This window comes from Mirounga angustirostris, unplaced genomic scaffold (assembly GCF_029215605.1).
Source record: "Mirounga angustirostris isolate CCGP_5_RB_7025 unplaced genomic scaffold, mMirAng1.0.hap1 SCAF_15, whole genome shotgun sequence".
Taxonomy (NCBI): domain Eukaryota; kingdom Metazoa; phylum Chordata; class Mammalia; order Carnivora; family Phocidae; genus Mirounga; species Mirounga angustirostris.
In genome coordinates this window covers 5,791,725-5,815,524 of record NW_026991723.1, presented here as the reverse complement: position 1 = coordinate 5,815,524, position 23,800 = coordinate 5,791,725, and the positions used below count along the sequence as shown (strand labels likewise).

At 48.0% G+C, this 23,800-nt stretch overlaps 1 protein-coding gene across 3 annotated transcripts in view; it reads right to left on the bottom strand.

Moving 5' to 3' along the window:
• ERMP1 (endoplasmic reticulum metallopeptidase 1) overlaps positions 1 to 23,800 on the bottom strand; it is a 41,751-nt gene that overhangs the window by 4,922 nt on the left and 13,029 nt on the right. The window contains exons 5-14 of one of the 3 annotated variants that reach the window (XM_054509137.2): positions 19,323 to 19,469; positions 18,367 to 18,459; positions 16,371 to 16,583; positions 15,403 to 15,623; positions 12,691 to 12,865; positions 12,141 to 12,331; positions 8,665 to 8,817; positions 6,121 to 6,323; positions 5,469 to 5,584; positions 1,187 to 1,381 (exon numbers count right to left, since the gene is read on the bottom strand). In XM_054509137.2, coding sequence (XP_054365112.2) covers positions 1,233 to 1,381; positions 5,469 to 5,584; positions 6,121 to 6,323; positions 8,665 to 8,817; positions 12,141 to 12,331; positions 12,691 to 12,865; positions 15,403 to 15,623; positions 16,371 to 16,583; positions 18,367 to 18,459; positions 19,323 to 19,469 — 1,661 coding nt within the window. In that variant the 3' untranslated portion in view covers positions 1,187 to 1,232. Of the gene's footprint in view, positions 1 to 1,186; positions 1,382 to 5,468; positions 5,585 to 6,120; positions 6,324 to 8,664; positions 8,818 to 12,140; positions 12,332 to 12,690; positions 12,866 to 15,402; positions 15,624 to 16,370; positions 16,584 to 18,366; positions 18,460 to 19,322; positions 19,470 to 23,800 lie in introns of those variants that run through there. The other 2 variants (XM_045882145.3, XM_054509136.2) reach the window with 2 other exon arrangements.

Below are 23,800 nucleotides of genomic sequence, written 5' to 3'. Positions count from 1 at the left end.
AGCAGACCAACTTCCCAAGAACAAGTTAAACTACCCCTGCAAAAAAAGGACCATGACCAGGTGGTTTCAGAGAGCAATGTAAGGCAACTTTTCAACCAGATCATTAAATGCTTCCAAAACTGTTCCAAGGCATTCGAAATGAAGGACAAGTTAACCATTTTCATGATGTTTATACATTTATAATGTGTAACACATACCTAAATCTGATTAAAGAGTACCAAAAAAAATAAACATGGACCAATATTACTCCTGAGTATTAAATCCAACATCACGCAAAGAAAATAATAAGCCGTGGCCTAGTGGAAAACACCGTATCAAAAGACCCAAGGAAGAAAAATCTAGGATTATCTTTACAGATGCTGAAAGTAGACTTTCCCAAAATTAAAACCCATTCCTTATAAAAGCATTCAAGACATGACTGCTGATAAATGCTTGCCTAAGGCTCACCTCACACACGCTGGAAACGCTAGACATCTGTGCGCTACGTAAAGCAGGGACGCCCACTCACTACACGTCCACACCATACGAGCAACACCAACCACTAACACACCAATTATAGGCCTAAGGACGGGTAAAGAAGAAAGACTATTTGCAGATGATACACAATAGTCAACAAGATAGACTTGAGGTCTGTTTTTGTAAGGCTCTCAGGCTAAGAATGGTTTTTACATGTTTAAAAAGCAGTTAAGGGGCGCCTGGGTGACTCAGTTGGTTAAGCGTCTGCCTTCAGCTCAGGTCATGATCCCAGGGTCCTGGGATCAAGCCCTGTGTCTGCTTCTGCCCCTCCCCCCAGTCGTGCTTGCTCATTCATTCTCTCTCAAATAAATAAAATCTTTTTTTTTTTTTTTTTTTCAAATAAATAAAATCTTAAAAAAAAGAAAAAAAAGCAGTTAATAAAAAATCCACAATAGGGACATATAGCAAAGCCCAAAGTATTTACTATCTCTGGCCATTTAAGGATTGGCAATTCCTAGTATACCTGGGGAACTCTAGAGAAGCAATGATTAACTCACAAAGTAAAAGATTCAGTGAGGTAGCAAGATACAAAACTGACATACAAAATGTACACATACAAAATATAACCAGTTAAGAAAACGTAATGGTAGAGAAAACCCCAATTATAATAGCAACAAAAACTAGATGAGGAAAATCTTTTTTTTTTTTTTTAAAGATTTTATTTATTTATTTGAGAGAGAGAGAATGAGAGACAGAGAGCATGAGAGGGAGGAGGGTCAGAGGGAGAAGCAGACTCCCTGCCGAGCAGGGAGCCCGATGCGGGACTCGATCCCGGGACTCCAGGATAATGACCTGAGCCGAAGGCAGTTGCTTAACCGACTGAGCCACCCAGGTGCCCTAGATGAGGAAAATCTCATTAACACTCCTGAAAGACACAAAAGTAGATGCGAACACATGAAAAGCCGACATTCCCAGTTCTTGGATAGGGTGACAATATTATGTCAGCTCTCCTTAATTTATAAATTATGACACTCCCCAAAATACCAATAAGCAGTAAGTTTTATGTCAGAGTTATAATACTAAAGTTCATATGGAAAAACAAACATGCAAAAATAGCAAGGAAAATCCTGAAAAACACTATAAAATGTGGTAACAGGTACACAGGTACACAAACAGACCCACACGTATACGGTCAAATTTTTTTTTTCTCTTCTCTGATTTCATGACATTTATAATCACAAAACACAGGGCAGTAGATGTGTAACTTGCCTGCCAGGAACCTGAATTTTACTGGAATTCTCCAAATTGTGCATAAAGGATAGAGAAAGGTTTGGCTTTTCCTGTGCTCCCTTTTTACAAGCTGGTGATTAAATAAAAATCAGAAATAATTATTGGCATGAACAAGAAAACCAGCTGGTGCAAAATAAATTTATTTCCAATTAAATTTTAAAAGCCTAGAGAAAACAAAAGTATCCGCCTTTGAAAGCATCAGCTGAGGCACTTAATTCCCTGTAAGTGCTTCATTCCCTTGGTTAACTACCAGATTTTATGATCTCACTACCACCATCTTGTGTCCTCCTCCAGTTTTCCATACTAGATTTTCAAGTCCCTTCTGTGTTCAACTGAATGAGCTATGCCTTAGCACAATAAATATATTTACTTTTTACAGTAAATATGACGACGGCTACAGTCACCAAAAAATACAAAAACCAAGCAAGCTACTTGTGAAAGAGAAAGTTCGGTAAAAAAGTGCGCAAAGCTGAGGTATATACAATCAAATAATTTTGACAAAGATGCCAAAGCAGTTCAATAGGGTAAGGTAAATCTCTTCAAGAGATGATGCTAGAACAACCAGATATCCATAAAGAAAAAAAAGAACCGTGACCTCTACCTCACACCGTACACAAAAATTAATTCAAGGTATATTATAGGCCTAAACATAACAGCTAAAGCTATGAAGCTTCTAGAAGGAAACATGAGTCTATCTTTGTGACCTCTGGGTAGACAAGGTTTTTTTTTTTAGAGAGGACACACAAAGTACTAATTCTAAAGAAAAACCTGATAAATTGGAATTCATAAAAATTTAAAACTTACGCACATCAAATGACCCCATTAAAGAAAATGAATGGACAAGAAAATCTCGGAATCTGATACATACATATCTGATAGAGGACTATGATCTGGAACATACGCACTCCTGCAAGTCAATAAGTCCAATTTTTAAAAGGGAAAAGGAAACAAAGCAAGGTAACTGAGTATCCTCCAATAAGCACTTGGAAGAGTGCTCCACATCATTAGCTACCAGAGAACAGCAAGAGCTCCTGCTAAATGCCCCACAGCAGTGGTTCAATGGAAAAGAACAGCAAACAGTGGCGAGAATGTGGCAAAGCTGGAATTCTCATGGACTCCTTGTGGGGAACCAACAACATGCTTAATGACCCAGGCCCAGAATATTACGTACGGGAAGACTACTTACATGAAGTGAAGAGTAGCAGGGACTTCTTAAAAATGAACTTCCTGTGTTAAGAGCTCTCCAGAGAAAGAGAACCAATCCTCAACATAATATTAGCAGAGCAAATCAAATCCAACACTGTGTAAAAAGAATTATATACTACAACCAGGGGGGATTTATTCTGTGTATGCAAGATTGGGTCAGCCTTTGAACATCAGTTAATGTAATCCATCACACCAACAGGCTAATGAAGAAAAATCACCTGGTCACATCAGGAAAGAGAAAAGCAAAATCCAACATCCATTCAGAGGCAAAGCTCAGCAAACTAAAAATAGAGGGGAGTTTCCTCAACCTGAGAAAGAGCATCTACAGAAAACCTACAGCTGACGTGATACTCGGTAAAAATGCAGACGCTTTCCCACTAAGACCAAGAACAAGACAACGATCCCCACTCTTATTACTCCTCGTAGCACTCTTTTTCACAGTACTGGAGGTCTAGGTAATGCAGTAAGACGAGAAAAGGTAATAAAAGATAAAAAAGATTGGGAAGGAAGAAATAAAGTCTTTGTTTGCAGGTGACATGATCATCTATGTAGGAAATCCCAAAGAATCAACAAAAAAAACTCTCCTGGAACTAATAAACCATTATGGCAAGGTTGCAGGATATCAAGTTAATAAACAAAATCAGTTGTTTTCATATATACCATCAATGAAAAATACTATTTACATTAGCATCCCCCAAAATGAAATACTTAAGTACAAATCTAACAAAAGTTGTACAGAATCTATATGAGGAAAACCACAAAATATAGTTCTGATGAAAGAAAACAAGATACAAATAAATGGAGAGACATTCCATGTCATGGATAGGAAAAAATATTAAGATGTCATTTACCCAATGTGATCTGTAGATTTCAATGAAATTCCAATCAGAATCCCAGGAAATTCTATTGTGCATCGTGACAAATTGATATATGGAAAGAAAGACACGCAATATTCTGAAGAAGAATAAAGTTGGAGAGGACAGATACTGCCCACCTTCAAGACTCGATCAAGAGTGCACCGTAATGACAAAACAGAGAAACAGATAATAAGTAAACGGAACAGAAAGCCCAGAAATAGATGCACACAAATACAGCCAACTGATGTCTGACAACGCAACAGAGTTGTTCAGCAGAGGTGCAACAGTCTTCAACAAATGATAGTGGGACAACTGGAAATCCACATGCAAAAAAAAAAAAAGAATCCAACCCTCAGACTTTACACCTTTCACAAAAATTAACTCAGAATGGATCTCTCGTGGATCTAAATAGAAAACACTAAACTGTAGAAGGTAACAGCAGAGAAAATCCAGAGACCCTGGGTTTGGCAGTGACTTTTAGACACGACAGCAAAATCATGACTCATGAAAGACAAACTGATTACACTGGACTTCATTAAATTTAAAAACACTCTTTAGAGAATGAAAAGACCACCAGATTGGGAGAAAATATTTGCAAATCACTTATCTGATAGAAAGGACTTCTATCCACATGCACAGAGAACTCTTCAGTTTCAGCAACAGCAATCACACCACCCAGTTAATACAGACACGTCCCCGGGGGTGACACACACGGCAGGAGCCTGTGAGAAGATGCTGCACACCGTGGGTCAGGAGGGAACCACACACGGAAAGGGAGACACCCCTACCGCTCTATCAGAGCGGCCGGAATCGCCAGGTGCAGCCGGGAGTGCACAGGGTGCAGACGCGCTCGCAGAGCCCGGCAGCTTCTGACAAAGGTAAATACAGGCCAGCCACACAATCTAGCAACCATACGCCTAGGTTTTTATCCAGGTGAGTTAAAAACATGCCTAGACAAAAACCTGCAAACAAATGTTTCCAGCAGCTTTGCCAAAAGCAACCAAGCAGCCTGTCCTTCAGCAGGGGAACGGCTGAACTGGGGCACGTCCATATCGTTGCTGAGCAGTAAAAAGAAGAGCGCTCTCGAGCCCCTAAGACATGAAGGCTCTGAAATGCATATGCTAAGTGGGAAGGGCTACAAATCATATGACTGCAGCTATAGGATACTCTGGAAGAGCAGAAACAGTAGAAACTAACAAAGTCAGCGTTGGCCAGAGGGAGTGGGAAGGAGGGATGAACTGGGGGAGCACTGGGAAGGCTCAGGGCCGAGAATCTACTGTGTGTGATACGGTGGGGACACGACATCACACATTTGTCCAAACCCCCCCAGGACTATGCAACACAAGAGTGAACCGAGCCTTAATGTAAACCAGGGACTTCAGTTACTAATAATGTATCAGCACCGGCTCATCCGTTTTCGGAAATACACCACACTCCGAGGCAAGATGATGATAAGGCAAGTGTGGGGCGGCGGGGAGCTCTGCTTTCCGTTCAGTTTTTCTGTAAGCCTAAAACCACCCTAAAAAAGTCTTAATGAGCTTCAAGTGCTCTTAGCAACACGAAGTTCCTCCTAAGTTGCTGGTCACGATCATGTAAGGAAACCAATACATACTTAAGAATGTTAGGAAGTGGAAGAAGAAACACTGTCCCGTCACTCACCTGTGACTTCAAACGTCAGCTTCACAGAATCCCAGGGCGTCTGTTCTTTGGACACGAGTCTGAAATGAGCAGGAGCTCCTGGAGAAACTTCTGGGGCAGGAAGATACCAGTTTTTCCTATTTGGAAAGGTAGCTTCAATATTTAGGATGCTTAATTCTAGCTGACAGCTATCTCTGACTCACAGAAGTGGTCCGAATACACGACTCACATTCTGGGCATGAAAACAGTCTCTGCTGGGCAGAATAAACCATGCTAATGACTCTAAAAGCCCGTTCATGTGTAATAAAACCTTGCCCAAAGTAAGAACATTCTAGGTGATCTTGATTCCACTACATCCTGTTCCTTCTTATCCAGCCCTTTCCCACCAAACCACGAAATTGTCCCAGAAATGAAACGGTCTGAAGCGAAAGCTTCGCTGCTATCTCTCGGGCCAGCCTTTCTAACTGCTCAGGCTTCTACAGGACAGACTTCCTACATTTGAAAAAGCAACAGTAAGCTTCTGAGTGCTTTATCCCACTCGGGCAGGGACGGAGAACACAGCACGCGTGACACGTGACGTCTGGGTTACCCGCGTAAATAGTGAGGTAGGCACACAGTGACAGGACTCGAGACAGACGCACCCCCGGCGACAGCAGCTCACGAGGGGACCAACCTGATCAGGAAGTGCACCGGGAGGTACCACGGGAAGCCACACAGGGGTGCGTCCTCCTCACAGTGAGCTCGGATGGTATCGTTGATCTCGGGGATGTGAGGCGTTACGTGAGACATGCCCGTGTAATCAAACCCATTGATCCATATCCCGGAGTCCCGTTTCATCACGTGTCCGTGCAGGTCATGAAATGTTCTAGTCATATGCTGCAAAGAACAGACCGAGGAGAAAGCTACGGCTTGAATCCCTTCAGCTGCATCCCCACTGCAGATTAACGAAAGTGGGTAAGTGTGACGAAACCAGGAACCGATGTGGCTATGGAGCAACAGAACCCCTCACACGCTGCTGGCAGGGGCGAGGCGGGCACAGCCACCTCATAGCGTCACCTACACATGCACAGACCTGTCAAGCCCGCCATTCCGCTCCTGCATGGGGACCTTAGAGAAACGTGGGCAAGGTTCGGGAGCGCTGGCTCAGCTCCGTCTGTGGTAGCAAACGGTGCAAACAACCCAAATGTCCACCAGCAGCACAAGGGGCTTCAGGTGAACCCCATCACTGAACACAGTGACGCGAGGCAACGTGGGGGCCTCTCCCACGCTGGCGGGCCCCACGCAGCCAGTCACAAAGGAGTATCTGTTAGGTACGGCTTTGTAACACACTTAGAGAGGCAAACCGTATCTTCCTGTTTAGGGATCCATATGTACGTGGCCCAGAAAAGGTAATAGTTAAACTTCAAGACCGTATTTCCTGGGGGGCGGGGGGGCAGGGCAGGGGAAGAAGGGGGATCAAGAAGGGGGCGCTGGTTCTTAGCAGGCGCTGCTGAGGTTCTTTAAAGTCGACGATGGATACAGAAAGTTTTATTATTTCTTACAAATATATATATTTAAATTTTATTAAAACTTTTCTGAAAACCTATTTCAGATTTGAAAAACACAAACATTAGAACTCCATTTAGATGAAGGCTGAAAACAAATACATCTACGAGAGAGACACACACACATTGTTCCCTTTCACGGCGGCCTGAAGCTGTCCCGAGCAGGCAGACAGCCCCGCTCGTCCCCAGCCGACAGACGTGGGCACCACGTGCTCCAGCCAGCGCAGCAGGAAGAGAGGACTGCGCAGGGCAGGGGCCGGGGAACTGGGGCCCGCAGGCCACACGGCCACCACCCTGCTTGCACAGGCCACACTCACCCGTGGAGACACCGGCTGCGGCCGCTCGTGCTCCACAAAACGGTGGTGACGGAGGCCATGTGGCTGGCATAGCCCCACGTATTTATTACCCGACTCTTTTCGGGAAAAGTGTGCCAACTCCCAGCACTGGGGAAGAAGAAAACCGCAAACAAATCAGAACAGGAGTTTTTAAAAATAAAATGTCGTTTTTCCTTTTTTTATAATTACCACTAATGTAATTATAAAAATTTAGTAAGTCACTGAAAACACATCGACTCTCCTAAAAATGAGCTGTTCTTCACTCAAGGTTTTGTAAATTGTCAAGTTTGTCACATAAGGCATATCACTGTGTCCTCCCGGACTATAAACAAGGAATAGTTGGCCCTTTGTCAGTATCTCCTCCCTGATAACTTACATTCCAGTCTTCCTACTATTCAAGTCCATGAGTGATTACCTGAGTCATGACTCTTGGCTTTTCTTTAAGATTTTTTGTAAAGTAGGCTCTACGCCCAGTGTGGGGCTCAAACTCACGACCCCGAGACACAGAGTCGTGTGCCCCTACCGATCGAGCTGACCAGACGCCCCGTTTGAAGTTGGCTTTTCTGTTTCGCAGCCTCTAAGAGAATGACTGGAAATAAGGCAGCTTAGTTCTTTCTCCTGCGTTATATCGCCAACCTCAGAAAGTTTGCTGAAAAGCTAAAATCCACGGAGGTTCTAAATCCTGTGTTACTCGTCCCTAAGTTACTGTTATTTTCATTATGACATCCCGCCTCAAAGGCTACCTAAGATCCCCCCTTTTTTTTTAAGATTTTTTTCATTTCTTTGACAGAGAAAGAGAGAGCACAAGCAGGGGGAGCGGCAGAGGGAGAAGCAGGCTTCCCGCCGAGCAGGGAGCCCGACTCAGGGCTCGACGCCAGGACTCCAGGATCATGACCTGAGCCGAAGGCAGACGCTTAACCGACCGAGCCACCCCCGGGTGCCCCTACCTAAGATCACTTTTATTAGCATTTTAAAATATCGGTTTTATTTTACCAGTGGAATTCAGATTTTTTTCCGCCTGCACACGTTTTTACGGTCTGTCCTTCTAAAAGCTCTTTACTCCACAGCACATACTTGCTCTTGTTTTTCTAGGTAGGGGCATTTTTATAACTTGAACAGTTAACGAACCAAGCTGACGGGTCTAGTTCAGTCCCTTGGCAGAAGCGTGTCTCGCGGATCAGCAAGCCTCGTGGTGGTCAGGCTTTTCCTCACTGCCCCACGCACAAGAGCTGCGCACAGGTGAATAGACAGGTCGGGCCCACCGGCCTTCCTGGCGCCTGGGGAAGCTCGCACGCACGAGGCGCTGCCCTCCAGACCCTCACACGAAGCCGCTCTTACCTGAAGAAACACCCTCTTCGGCTTCGGGCTGGCGGGATGAGAGCTGTACGGGAAAAACGCGCCACCGCAGACCAGGAGGAACGTGACTGCGCACACCGAGGTTAGAGTCAGCAGGGTTTTCCTCGTGCTCTTGGCAAGGTAGATGAAGCTAATCTAAGGCACACACACAGAAACGGGCCAGTTACCGCGGGCTCTGTACCGGCGTCACCGAGCGATGGAGAGGAGCGCCTGCCGGCAGCCGTGAACACACCGCGCCCGGCGGCCCGGCGCCGCCTCGGGGCTCGGCGGCCCGGCCGGGAGCCCTGCTGGTGCTAGGCAGCCGGCGGCGAGACAGGAAAGGCCACAGACGGGCCCTCGGCTCCGTCGGCAAAGACACCAGGACGGAGACCCAGCACCGGTCAAACCATGACCTTATTTTACTTCGGATTCTGCCAACGCCCCGCGTTAACCACGGTACGGTAGACGCCGTCTATCTGCCAAACATCATGACATGAGGCCTTTGCTAAAGACGCGGAGGCCAGAGCGTAAGCGCAAGCAAGCCGGTCCCAAGGAGCCTCGGTTCCGCTCCTGACGCTCTGGCACCATGCCGCGGGGCGGGCTTCCCTGAACTTGCACTTAGTGCACCGTCAGGACGCCACGTGTGGGCCGGCCCTTCGGGGCTGAGCCACCAGGGCCAACACAGCCCATCAGCGCCTCTGCCCTCGGGCAGGGGCATCTAGCGCACCCTAGAACTGCTTCCACTAGCTTTTTAGTGGCCATGAAGTCACAGAAACCAAAGTTGCGGGGGACACACGTGACTCACAGGGTGCGCCCACAGATCCCTCAGGGCTTCGGAAGGAGCCACCCTGACCAACGACCAGCTCCCCGGTGCCGCCTCCCCCTTTTCACCCACCCTCCAGGGTCGGTAAGCAGAGGACGAACGTGAGAGACTTTAACGGAGATGAAAAAGGGAAATCGGGCAAACGTTCAGAACCACCATCCGCTGCGCTCTCTGAATTGAAGGACCGTAAGGCGGCCACGCACCAGCCTCCGAGCCGGGCTCAGCGCCAGCAAACGCTACTTGCCCAGCTCAGGGTGGAGCCTCTCGTTTCAAAAGAAGACCCGCCTGTCCTAGGCCCTGGTTCCTCCCACCCACTCCCGGCATAAGCCACGCGCCCACGCCCCCTTTCCCTCCTCAAACCCAGAGGCTCGCCTGCCGCCCCTCCTGCGCGTCTCCTGGGGGCCTGGTAACGGGGGCGAACGAGAGGCAGTCACAGCATGGGGAGGGGAGGCCCGAGTGACGACGCGTCTGGATGCCGCCCCCTGCAATCTCACTCTTCTTTCTGCCCTAAGTGTGACATCACCATCACTGGGTTCCCGAATGCGTGTGAAATGAAACGAAGAGCGCACGAGAAGGGTCTCTGCAGCTCCTTGGGTGCTGGCGGTCTTGCTCCCGAGTGTCCCGCGGTCTCTCAGCAGCAGTCTCATTCCATCGGGACAACCCCGGGACACCGGCGGCCCCGCCACCAGACGGGCCCTTAACTGCTTCCCAGCAAGCGGACTCAGTCAGTCCCCGCGCACTGGAAGAACAACTCTGGAGACGGGCGGTCCGGCTCAGCGCCCCCAGCGGCGCACACCCGCTGCCTCTGCTCATCCGCCGCCCCAAGGCCGCCCGCGGAGGCGAGGCGCGGAGCTTCCGGCCGCTTGGGCTTCTGGTGAAAAGTAAACGAGCTGCCGAAGTCTTCCAAGAGGCGCTCTCCAGAAGCTTTCCTACTAAAATGTAATTCAGAAGGCAATACGCCTCAACCCGCCCCATGGTTTCCGGGATTCCCTTCCTCGGGGCTCATTTTGCGTCTCCACGGTGAGGTTGTCAGGATTTAACTTGGGCTGTTGCACACGGGACGGAAGTGAAAGCCCCACATTTGGATCGTCGCTGCTGAGCACTAACAGCTTTCACCCACTGACGGGGCGGGGGGGAACCAAGTTCACGACTCCACCGACTCTGGATCGCAACCTAATCTACATGGATGAACCCCGGACCCCTTCAGCCCTCACAGCAGCCAAACCCTTTAGCGACCTGCACAGAGAATTTGAAGGCTTCACATTAAAATCCAAAGAGGTAAACCCTGGAGGCACCAAAGAACATTTCAGAATTCTCCACCCACCGCTGCAAATACCAGTAAGGACTGAATCATTATATTAAAGGCCAGACGGCTGGAATGCTCAGACGATCGCAAACAAGAGCCGCAGAAGAACCGCTCTCCAGGGCACACGGCTGCTCACTGCCTGTTTAAGGGACTTGCATGGATGGTGCTGAGCACGCACGTGGTATCCTTACGTGCCGCCTCTAAATCCTAACCCCGTATGACCTGCCCTTCACCGTTTCACTGTGGAAAGGCTCAGCATCATCTCTGTGGAGGAAAGAACTAGAGTAAACCCACAACTGCCTTTTCTATCTAGTCCCCTAACTGCAAATCTTGGTACCTATGGGTATGCAGTAATCACTTCTTATTCTCGGGAATTCCAACGAAAAGAGCCACACCACAGAGACCGGCCTCCACGAGAGGGGCCAGGTCTGAGGACACCATGCCCAGAGCAGAACTCTGCCTGGAACGTGCTCAGACGTTGGAGCTGGTCTTCCCTTTGCAGAATCCCGGGGAGGAGAAACAGGGATGGCAAAGGTAGGACTCTGCCTACCAGGGCAGAGCACCAACAGAGCAGAATGACAAGGCCTGTGACACTCTGCATCCTAAGTGTCCGTCACCCAAGGAGACAGGCCCCATCAGTGAACTCTGCAGTGTTAGCAGCCGGGAAGTCAGTTAAGTGAGAATGGAAAAAGCCTCATCAGATTCAGCCTCCCTCCACCACCTCTAAGAGCACTAATAAAACTACCGTGTATTTATTAACATTTGCCTCTCATTGGAAAGTTGAAAACACACTATTAGGAGTCATTCTAAAAATCCACCACCTGGCGCGCCTGGGTGGCTCAGCCGGTTAAGCGTCTGCCTTTGGCTCGTCATCTCAGGGTCCTGGGATTGAGCCCCACGTCGGGATCCCTGCTCAGCGGGGACTCTGCTTCTCCCTCTGCCCCCTTCACCCCAGCTCATGCTCACTCGCTGTCTCTCTCCCAAATAAATAAAATCCTTAAAATAAATAAACAAAAATAAATAAAAATCTACCACTAAGCAGTTTCTACCAGATCTTACTTGGTATGCACTCTACAAATTCACATTCAGGTAGTTTGAGAGCTGTGAAGAGATATGACCAGAGGACTTGGGAGGACAAGGAGGTTAAAAACAAAAGAAAACAAATCCACCCGATTTCACATCTTTTTAACCACCAAACCCACATTCTACACACACATTCCCCATTTCTTTTGTGTAGGTGTTTCTCAATAAAGTATAAGCAACGCTATTTCACAGAATCTACTGTAGCTAAACTCGTCACACACATATAAAAAATGAAGAAGAAAAGAAATTTAAATGTTTTTTCCTTACAAAATAGGAAGACAGGATCATGGTACAACCAGCCAAAATGGAGGCCAACACGACGTCAGGTGGTATTTCCGAACCACTCCTCCCGAGGATGGGGGTAAACATCTCGAATACTGCCCAGATGAGGTACAATGCATAAAGATAAGGAATAAACATCCCCAAAAGGTAAAAGGCAATAAATTTTCCTTGGGCACCTAGGGAAAACGAGAAAGAAAACACACATCTCTGAAATTCTACAGTGAGATCCAGATTTTATGTACCAGTGAAATGAGACAGAATGCTTTCATTCAGGGACAATAAAATAACAGATAATAATGCAACAGAGGATGTAATACATCGTTAGCTAATGTGTTCGTAAACGCGAGCATGGCATGGGGTATGAGGTACAGGATGAAAATCTCTGTGATCTAAACATTTAATAAAACAAACAGCAACAATCTTGAAAGCCTACCCCCAAAGACCAAAGGGAAAAAAAAAAGGACCAGTCCCCGCAAGTCTCGTCGTAAGCATTTTAAGGAATTTTCCCATTGCATCAAAACCCCAAATACCGTACCATGGTGCTTCCAGTCTTTGTGCACGCAGAGCTTTGTGAGCAAGGGAAAGGCCACCCAGACGGCACTGATAAACGCCGAGCACAGTCCTCGGTACGTGAGAGCCAGGAGGGAAACGCAGTGCACACACAGCGAGGTGTCAAAGAATACTTCTCCCAGATACTGGTCACTGGCATTCTGAAAGACAGAAAAACACACCCGCAGTCTCACACGTGGCCACTCAAAGATCTGTCGCAGTACCACTTCCAGTGCTCAGAAGAGCTACATGTGGCCTTAAACGTCAAGGAAACGCTCACGAAGCTACCTGCTGTCAGGACGGCTGCCCCGGGAAGGGGCATTTAGTAAGACGGAGGGAGAACATCCCGACTCGTGTGCAGGATGTGCTCCCCGTCCGCCGGGCTCATGGTAACCTTTGGAAATTCTCTCAAACCTCCTAAAAACATTCACCCCTGTGAGCTTTTCTATTTACGCAGCTTCCAAAGAACTTCAAGCCAAGGAGGGAAAGGTCCTGCTCGGAGTGGCCCGGGTGCTGTGAAACCACCTGCAGCCCCTCTGGAGCCCCGGCCACGGCGTCTGGCCGGATTCCCGGGGCCTCTCCACGTCTCCCCGGCCCTGCGGTGCAGCCCGGCCCCCGCCCCGGATTCCTGCGGCTTGCGCATTCATAAATCTGATCCCTACGTCTGGGCTTTGAGGTCTGCGGACTCCGGCAGAGCCCCTGGAGTCCTTCCGAGGAGCGCCGCCTAAGAACGTGGCACGTCCCAACGCCGCCGCGTGGGGGCTCTGGTCACGCAAACACGGAAGTTATCATTTCAGCCCAGGGACCCCACACCGGAAGAGCCCAGGCCCCGGGTGGTACTTCGAGAGCTCAAAACAGTTTCAGTCGCGTGTTTCCAAAACCCATCCAGGCTCCTCGGACAAACCCCCTCAGACGTGAGGGGCCAGCGCTGTGACACCTCTCGATGTTCACCACAGCGCGAGGATGCACGGTCTTTAAAAATAACGGAAAATAATTCTCGGGACGCTACTTGAAGTCACATACCGCGCAGACGTTTAAAGACACAGGTCTCAGCAGCGCCGGCCATACCTTGAACCCCCAAGCTGTGGCCCAAGGCCGCAGAGATGCCCCTGGAACCGGTTCCCCTCCCCCCGCCTCCCGCCAGGCCTGCGCACGGCCATTCCCCACACGGCGCCCCTGGAGTCCCCGTCCTGCTCGCAACAGGTTAACGGCAGCCTCCCTGATTCTCAGAGTCCTCCTGCAGCCTCCCACTGGCCTACCTGTCCGGTTATCAACCTTGTCTTCACCACACGGACCTTCTTCTTGGCTGTGACCCAACTAACTGCATCTTGTGCTCTCCCACCTCTGACCGCCCATCAACCTGCTCTCTATCTGCCACCCTTGCACTCACGCTTCACAAACCCAGTTCCAGCGTCCCCGCCTCCTTCACAAAGCTTTCCCAACTTCCACACCCCGTAGTCCCGCAGCGCTGGGCACACGCCACTGTTCCCACTCACCCCCAAGCGCCGCAAGCCCAGATGAAGCTGTGAGCCCCTCAAAGAAAGAGACCACGCGCTGACGAATCTCCCTGCCACCAGCCTCCGCACCGTGCCTGGCCCACCTGGCCCTCCGAGTATTTGTGAAATGAAACACATTATCCTTCCTGTGGTGCGTCCAGCCCCAAACTTTATCATCAGACAAATTAGTCAAAGTAACTGGAACTTTACTAATGGCCTTTCTGTCTCCTGCCCCCTGCCACACTCACCCCCCCACGCTCTAACACACCGCTGCCCTACGAATACGCACGTGAACTTGAGCCCCACGGCATCCTCTTTTTAGAAGCTGAAGCCACTAAGATACAAGTATTAGCTCATCCATAAACCCACAGCTAACTTCAAAAACCTCCCTTCACTAGGCCTGTTAACAAGGACGCACTCCACAGAGCACATCCAGACATGAACTGAAACGGAGACCAAGATTCAGGCACCAGAGATCCCCGTGGAAAGATCTGGATCACCATCCCCTGTGTGTCCATGCTAACCCCTAGCAGGGCAAACAAAAAGCAGGTGCGTTGGCGGTCTTGAAAATAAGTAACGGAACTAAGAAAGAGTTTCCCTTTAACTCACAGAAAATCTTTGGAAGCCACGGGTCACTCTCACTGTAGTTTGCCCTAATTTCTACTTTTCCGTTTACCAAACAAACGTATACAATGGAAACCCTACGTCAGCAGCAATCATTCCGGAACCCTCTCTCCCCTCCCCGCCGCCCCCGTGCTTCCACCCCAAGCCACGGCTGATGCGGTCAGCCTCTGCATCAACACCACACGGGCTAAAGAAAGGGGAGGGAACTGGAGAGAAGAGTCTAGGGGTGGCTCAAAGGGCAGCAAACGCCTCCTGTGTGTCCATGCCCCGTGCCCCAGCTGCCCGAGCACGGGGGACGGAGTGCGGGGGGGACAGCGGGCGCCCCGGCCCTGCCCCCAGGGGTGACGGAGCGCAGCAGACTCTGCAGAGGCGGAGACAACCCCCCCAAGCACTGACAGCTTTACAGCGGCACCGGAACCGCCCCCCCAAAACCCTCCGAAGACGGTTCTGGGAGCCAGTTTCCTACAGTCGTGCCAGACCGTGTTTGCTCACTTGGAAAGCCACATACGAGTCCCACTTGAGTCTGTCTTCGATCTTGACGGCAGCAAAAGAAATCAATAAACATGCCTCACACTTACCACATAGTACAATTTTTTTGCGAGAGTATGTATGAGTACGATTTTGGCCACAGCTGCGGTTCCGTACAGACAGACGGAGACATAGAAGTGGTTGTACCACGACAGGGACTGTCCAACCAGGGAGACGAACACCGCCAGGATGAGCACGGTGACCAGGCTCGTGAACCAGCTTATCAGAGTGATGCCAAGCGCGCAGAAGAAGTCCTTCATGTAGTTATCAGCTAATGCAGACAAAGCACAAAGCAGACGTCACCAACTTTACCAAATCAACCGCAGTTGGTGGAGGTAAAGGGGCAAACGGTAAAACAAAAAATTCACCATTGTCACTGAAAAGTACTGAAATGTCCCAGGGGTCAGGTTTGTCAAAAACTTGAACAACGAAAACTATTCAAGTAGCAGTTGCTGAGAGTGTGGGCACTAAAGACTCAGAGACCTAAGTCCTGCAGTTCAGCTTTAATCTTCAGCACCTTCGGGGATGTTCTGTGTATCGAAATACCGGCAAGAACGGAAGGCCACGTTCCACCCGGCATCCGGCCGGGAAGCTGACTCAGGAGGAGGACAGTGCAGCAAGGTAACCGGGGTGGTCTGCCCCTGCCCCTTCAGGCTGGTAACCACACACACCAGCCTGGACCATGAAACGTTCCGAGCAGAAGGAGACCAACTGGGTCAGACGTCAGGACAGAGCCCTGACCACTGGTCTGTGGTGCGGACCAGAGCTTTTCATGGGCATGTCCGCTAACGGTCCGACCGTTTCTCGGGCGGAAGCACAGGGAGCCCCACTTCACCGAGACCAGAAGTGTAATGAGCACATCCCCCTGATACACACTTCGGAATGTCTTACAATATACATCAGAAGTTAGGTTTCTTTAGGATTTTGGACTTCTTGAAAAGAGGCAAACAGACTAGAAAAACCTCAGGCAAATTCTTATACCCAGGCCAGAACTGCGGTTTGAGAGGAAAATACTTACTCTTGTGTTTGGGCTGCAACAGCTTCTTGCCCAGGTACAACACGCCAGCCACTGCCACCATGGAGTTAATTATCGAGCCGACGCGGGAGGGGTAGGCGACAACAAACAGGCCGAGCACGTCAAAGAAGACCATGTTTCCGTGTCGATACTGAGAAGAAGCAGCCAACATATCGGATGTAGCGAGATATTTAAGAACCGCTAAAATGTTGTCGCCTATTAGTAAAGAAGAGAAAGAGAACGAAGGTGCATAAACCACGCAGCCTGAGTAAGGACACAACTGACAGAATGTAGACAGGGAGAGCTTCCCCCCCGTCCCCCCACCGTTCTCACAAGACGGCTCAGAGAGGCCCGGGCACCCGCTCTGTCTCGTCTCCACAGAGACGCTCAGCCAGCTGGCCTTCATCCTCTCCCTTCCATGAGAACCGTTCTCTGACCCACTCTTTCCTCACTGTTGACAAACCCAAAGACTGTTTCTTAGTCTATTCGTTTAACATCTACCTTAAATACTGCTCTAGACACCAGAATTTCAGTGCCGAGCCAAGAGACACGAGCCCCTCAGGAAGCTCACACACACCAAACACGCGGTTACGCATGTGTTCGGAATGAGGAATGTCAATTATATTTCATTTAAAACACGAATACAGACAGGTAGGAGAGGCCCCCGGGCCACATCACGGGCGGCCGATGGAGTCTGAGAAGTTGGGGAGGCATTTCTATCTAGATGCTCCTAGAAAAGCACCTGTGTGCTTGCTGCTCGGGGCCGAGGAAGGGGAGCCGCACCACCAGAGCTGCAAGGTGAAAGCTCGGAGGGGACTTTCCAAACACAACACAAGTGTGACCCTGGAGTCCTCAGCCACGGAGCCGGGCACACCAGAGCCCACGGAACTTTCACGCAGGAGCGGGAAGAAGCTGTCAGTGACTGCGGCGGTTCTCCCACGCTCGTCCCAGCCCTGACTCGCTCCGCTTCCCCTGAGACGCCACACTGTCTTATCGTGCCGTTTCGGTCACTGGCTTCTCCGTCTGCCTGCAAACGTGTTTTCCCCAAAGGCTCCGGTTGAGTCCTCTACCTTTGCTTCACTCTTCCCCAGCCCATTCCCAGCCCCCAGGCTTCTGTGGTTTTCTCGATGCCTTTGATTCCCAAACCTGTATTCCCAGTTCTGCCAAGAGCTCTAACACCATGTGGGTACTTCCATCCGGCCGGTTCAGCGACCCCTCCGTCGATGTGACAGAGCTGACAGCCTCCTTCCCCTCTCCACGACTGCTCTGGGTGAGGTCACCTTCCCACGTCCCCATCAGGGTCAATGGCACCATCTTTCCCCAGCCAGCTGGGCCTCAGACTCCACAGCCGTCCCTGCCACCGGCCGCCTGGTTCGTCCCTTCCTTCCAACTGGTCAGCTCTTGTACAAGTTCCACCCAGATTGTAGTCTGACACTACTCACCAACAATACACACACACACACACACACTCTGCTTCTGCCTGGAGCATCCTTCTCTTCTGCATGGTGCCAAATCCTATCAACTCTTTCGTTAAGGCTCCCCATCAGACTCCCCCCCGCCCACCGACTACTCCAGATTTCTCTGGCCCCTGTGTTTTCCTGACCCCTATTCTCTAACGCCCCCACCTGCCCTCACCACCCAACTTGGACTGATGTGACTTTCTATACCCGGGCAAGCTGTCCTATCACGCGCCGGTGCCCCCTCCAAGCCTGGCTTCCATTCTGGTACATGCTCATCGCTTACCCACCCTGGCACGCACCCTGGGCCTGCTCTCTCCTTCCAGTGCCTCACAATGAAGAGTCTTACATTCCTGATGGCTAACCTGGACTGCAAGGCTAAAACTCGAGCCCCTCATCTCTCTCACTCCAAAGCCCTGCCCAGCTCGCGCACACCACACAACGCGGCCCTAATGCACCGTCCACATGATAGTTAGGGGTCTGTAGGTCAGCCCTGATGTTCCATCTTAACATAGATCAAGGGTCTACATTTGAATACCAACCTGCTCTCTGAATGGAATCTGTCAGAATTCTGTCCGCTGTGTCATACTTGGTGTGATAAATGTATCCATTCTCAATAAAAGCTAAGTCAATTCCTAGAAACACAGAAAAAAAACAAAACGTCATTCTGCTCTGAAGAACCACCTTTCTTTAAGCCTATTTGTCTAACATTAAATTCCTAAGAGACAAAACGTCAAAGCGGTGGCGTGATTGCTTAGTCACGTTTATGAATGTCTAACAGAACCCAGAGCCGTGGTACAGAATGAGGAAGTCCACACATCAGGGAGACCGTCCAAGTCACTCAGCAAGGGGCAGGCGTACAGAGCTTAGGAGGCCGTGGGAACTTTGCGGTCTACACCCTTGCTGGGCCAGAGCCGAACTCTAACTTGGTCAGCTGTACAAGCCGCCCAGAAGCTAGCAAAGCAAGACGACAACAAAGCCAAAGACCCCTCCAGGATCTACGGCCACCTTCGGCAGGGGGGAATGAAGTGCTAACCAGCTGTCCCCCGTGCTGCCACCATGTGGGGCAAGACGACACGTTCCAGGAAAGGCAAGCATTTAAATCAGACCAGAGTTTAGGGGGGCCTGGGTGGCTCAGTTGGTTAAGCGACTGCCTTCGGCTCAGGTCATGATCCTGGAGTCCCGGGATCGAGTCCCACATCGGGCGCCCTGCTCAGCAGAGAGTCTGCTTCTCCCTCTGACCCTCCCCCCTCTCACGCTCTCTCTCTCTCATTCTCTCAAATAAATAAATAAAATCTTTAAAAAAAAAAAAAATTAGACCAGAGTTTAAAAGAAAAGAAAAACATCTGGAAATCTGTTTCAGTGGCTCAGAATATACAGCTCTCACGTACAGAATGTGCTCTCAGGATACGCTGTTTGCTCACAGTCTTGCCAACAAGTAGAACTCGCTTCTGCTTAATCACTATCGCACCATGGCCCACAATAACCCACAAAATACCTGGAATGTTCCCAAAATCCCTGTAGATGCGGAAGTCGGTATCTGAAGGAATGATTCCACTCTGAAAAACCTCCTGAGCCACCACGGAAGCAAACGGGTGTTTAGCGGCGGAAACATACGCTTGCACCAGCCACGGGTTCTCAGGACCTAGAAGGAACACGAGCACACAGCACAAGGTAACATGGCGCTGTTCTTAACACACACACGGAACAGTCACTGCGGTGGTCTGGGGACCCAGGTGGTCTGGGGACACAGGTCCAAAGTTCGGTTTTTTCATCTTTTTTTCTGTTCTAACATTTCTCTGATAAGTGTGTATTAAAACTTGAAGAATGAGAAATCACAGAAAACAATATTATTTTTAATTACAAAATAACAGCACTATAAAAAGTTTAAAGATGAGGAACTACCCAAAAGTCGATCATCCTAAGACAACTATTTTCATCCTCACATCTTCAGTCGTCCTATAAACATACGGTTGTGTGTGTACACAGCTGGACCCACGGGGCATAGACTCTACGTCGTGCTTTAACATATTAACCCCTTCCTCCTAAGTCGCCAGATATTACAATAATCATTTTAATAACTGTAAAACTTTTCACCAAAAATAATACAGAAGTTCTGTATTATTGTTTATATATTTTTTATCATTATTAATAATTCTGCACTAACATCTTTATGCATATATGGCTCTGTCAAATGCGGGAGATTTTTCTTTGGGATAGTGAGATAAACTGTGTAACTGCCCCCAGTTATTCACTTGTCGTGCATCCCTGTGGAAGGAGCACGTCCACTGCCTCGTCCCATTCACTGCAGGTGTGGCCCTGGGAACCGCTTCGGCGGACGGACTGTGAACGGGAGAGATGTCCGGGGTCCATCACCCAATCCCTCCGTCCTGCTAACTCTGGCCGTGATGTCGCCCCATCTCTGACCGGCAGCTTCTCCTTCAGCCTGGGTCCCGGAACAAATGACACACACATAACAAAACCACCATGGAACCGAACTGCGGCAAGTCAGGAACATAAATGTCATGAGTGAGAAATAAGCCTTTGCTGTGTAATCCACTGAGATTCAGAGATTGTTTCTTACAACAAAATTTCACCAAACGTTGACTGATGTGGGCAGATCGTGTCACTGTATTTCAGGGAATCTAAGAATATGAACATTTTCATAACTTTATAAACAAATAATCAAATTGCTTTCCTACTGAAATGATGACTATAAAAGATGGAAAAGGGACGGAGAGACACCACAGAACCAAACACCCAGGTGACCCAGAGATGAGAGCACCAGACACGGATTTTAAGAACACAGTAAGAATTTTACCAGACAGTCCAATGGAAACCTTTTAAAACTGAGGGTAAGAACTTTAATGGATGGTTTACCCCAAGGTTTAACACAGCAGAAGAGAAGATTATAGAGCAACTGGACTGGAGCACAGAAAGAAAAAGGGATATTAAATATAGAAATGCGTGTCAGAGACGTATGGGGCTCAGTAGCCCCAGAAAAAGAGGACACGGAATGGAGTAGAAGCAGTGTTCTGAAGAAAGAACAGCCAATAATTTTCCAAAAGTCACAGAAAACATCGAGCTATGAATTCAAAAAGCTCTACAAATCCCAAAGAGGATAAATACAAAGGAGAACACATACCTAGCACTAAGAACTTGCTTCGGAATCGCATCATCCACTAGGAGGACCAGGTCTCCTTAGGGAATGGCTGATCCCAGACCCGGGGCGAGGGCAGTACGAGCGTACTTGGAAGTCTCAGGCCGGGAGCAGAGAAACACATCCGCAGGATGTAAGCACCAGGTGAAGGGGCTACCACTGGCCTAACTGTGGACAATTCCCTCATCAAGATGGCAGCAACACGGCATAGAAAACATGACACGTGGAAAGAAATACACAAACAAGGGAGAATGGAAAGCTTTCCTTTGAGCAGAATTCCAGCTATTAGCTATGGACGGAATGATGGAGCCAGAACACTCAACACTGGGCTAACTAACGTCACAGTAAAAATGCTTTGCATCCAGTATCATCCACGTCTGCCAAAACCAGGATCAAAGTCTCAGGAGAAACGGAGTGTGTACTCAGTGACAGAGTACCTATTACAAACGGAAAAGAGTAACTTCACAAAGCAGAAAAACCTGGCAAATACCATCATCAAATGACCAGAAGCTACCATCACCACTGGTGCTTAGACATAGGCCGAGACTCCCGACATGCACACTGAGAACACAGATGTGAGAGAACGGTGGTGATTATCAAGCCGAATCATGTCAAGATGCTAGTATTCAAATACTATGACAACTAGATGTTAATAACCAAAATTATCCTATTAAAATATTATGAAAACCATACTGAAAAATGGGTAAAGCTAAACTGGAAAGGAGAGCATCATAAATAGCAGGATGATAATGGCCACTCTGGGGAGGGAGGGAGTATATCTGAGAAAGGGCGGCGAGAGCCCGCGGGAGGTGGGACCTGCTTCTAGCTCCTTCCATCCGCAGGGATACAGACGTATTCACCTTACGATGATTAAGCTTTTCACTCTTACACTTTTTAATGGGTGTGTTATATAATCACTGTGACCAGTCTAATAAAACATGACAATCAAGTGCTCTTTGTTCCCGGATTGGAACTCTGATTAAAAACAAAAACAGCTATGTCATTATTGGAACAATTGGAAAATCAAAAAACATTTATTGGATAATAGTTTTATATTAAAATCATATTAATATTATATATTACATATAACAGCACCATATATGTAGTGTTATGAAGGAACATATCCTTGTTTTTTATCTACTTAGATGATTATGTTGAGATTATCAACTGAGATGGTTTTTCTCCTTTATTATGGTAATGTGGTAAAATGCATAGATTGATTTTCAAATATTAAACCATCTTCATCTAACCATTCATAAAGTTACAGGATATAAAATCCATACACAAAAATCAGTTACAGAGGTGCCTGGGTGGCTGAGTCATTAAGCTTCTGCCTTCGGCTCAGGTCATGATGCCAGGGTTCTGGGATCGAGTCCCACATCGGGCTGCCTGCTCGGTGGGAAGCCTGCTTCTCCCTCTCCCACTCCCCCTACTTATGTTCCCCCTCTCACTTTGTGTCTCTCTGTCAAATAAATAAATAAAACTTTAATAAAAAAATCAATTACATTCCTATACATTAATAATGAACTGTCAGAAAGAGAAATTAAGATACCTAGGAACAACCAACCAACGATGTCAAAGACCTGTTACTTGGAAAACTGCAAGACACTGATGAGACAAAGTGAAGACACAAATACATGGACAGATATTCCATGTTCATGGACTAGAAGAACCAATATTGTTAAAATGTACATACTACCCAGAACAATATACAGATTCATTGCAATCCCTATCAAAATTCCAATGGCATTTTTCATGAAACGGAACAAACAATTCTAAAATGTGTATGGAAGCACACAAGATCAGGAATAGCCAAAGCAATCTTGAGAAAGAGGAACAAAGCTGGGGGGCACCACACTTCCTGATTTCAGGCTACATTACAAAGCTATCGTAATCAATAGTACCGTACTGGCATAAAAACAGACACACATCAATGGAACAGAACAGAGAGCTCAGAAATAAACCCACACATACATGTTCAGTTAATTTATGTGAAGCCGAGAATATACAGTGGGGAAGGACAATCTCTTCAATAAATGGTGCTGGGAACACTGGACAGTCACATGCACAAGAATGAAATTGGCCCACTCTCTTACATTACACACAAGTTAACTCAAAATAGATTAAAGATCTGAAAACATAAAACCTGAAACTATAAAACTCCTAGAAGAAAATGTGGGTAGTAATAAGCTCCTTGACATCAGTCTTGACAATGATTTTTTGGACCTCACACCAAAAGCAAAGGCAACAAAAGTTAAAACAAATAAGTGGGAATACATCAAGCTAAAAAAGCTTCTTCACAGCAAAGGAAACCACCAAGAAAATTAAAAGGCAACCTGCAGAATGGGAGAAAATATTTGCAAATCATGTATATGATAAAAGGTTGATATCCAAAATATATAAAGAACTCATACAACTCAATAGCAAAAAAAAAAAATCCAAGTTTAAAAAAATGGATAGAAGATTTGAATAGGCATATTTCCAAGTAAGACATTCAAACAGCCACTGAGTACACAAAAAGGTGCTCAGCCTCACTCATCACCAGGGGAATGCAAATCAAAACCACAATGAGATATCATCACACACCTGTTAGGACAGCTTTTACCAAAAAGACAAGAAATAAAGTGTTGGTGAAGATGTGGGTAAAAGGGAACCCTTGTGCACTGCTGGTGGGAACGTAAACTGGAGCAGCCACTGTGGAAAACAGTATGCGCCCCCACGCACGCCGTGGCCCCACGCACACCGCGGCCCCACGGACACTGCAGCATTACCCACAATAGCCAGGATATGGAAACAACCTAAGTGTCCATCAACAG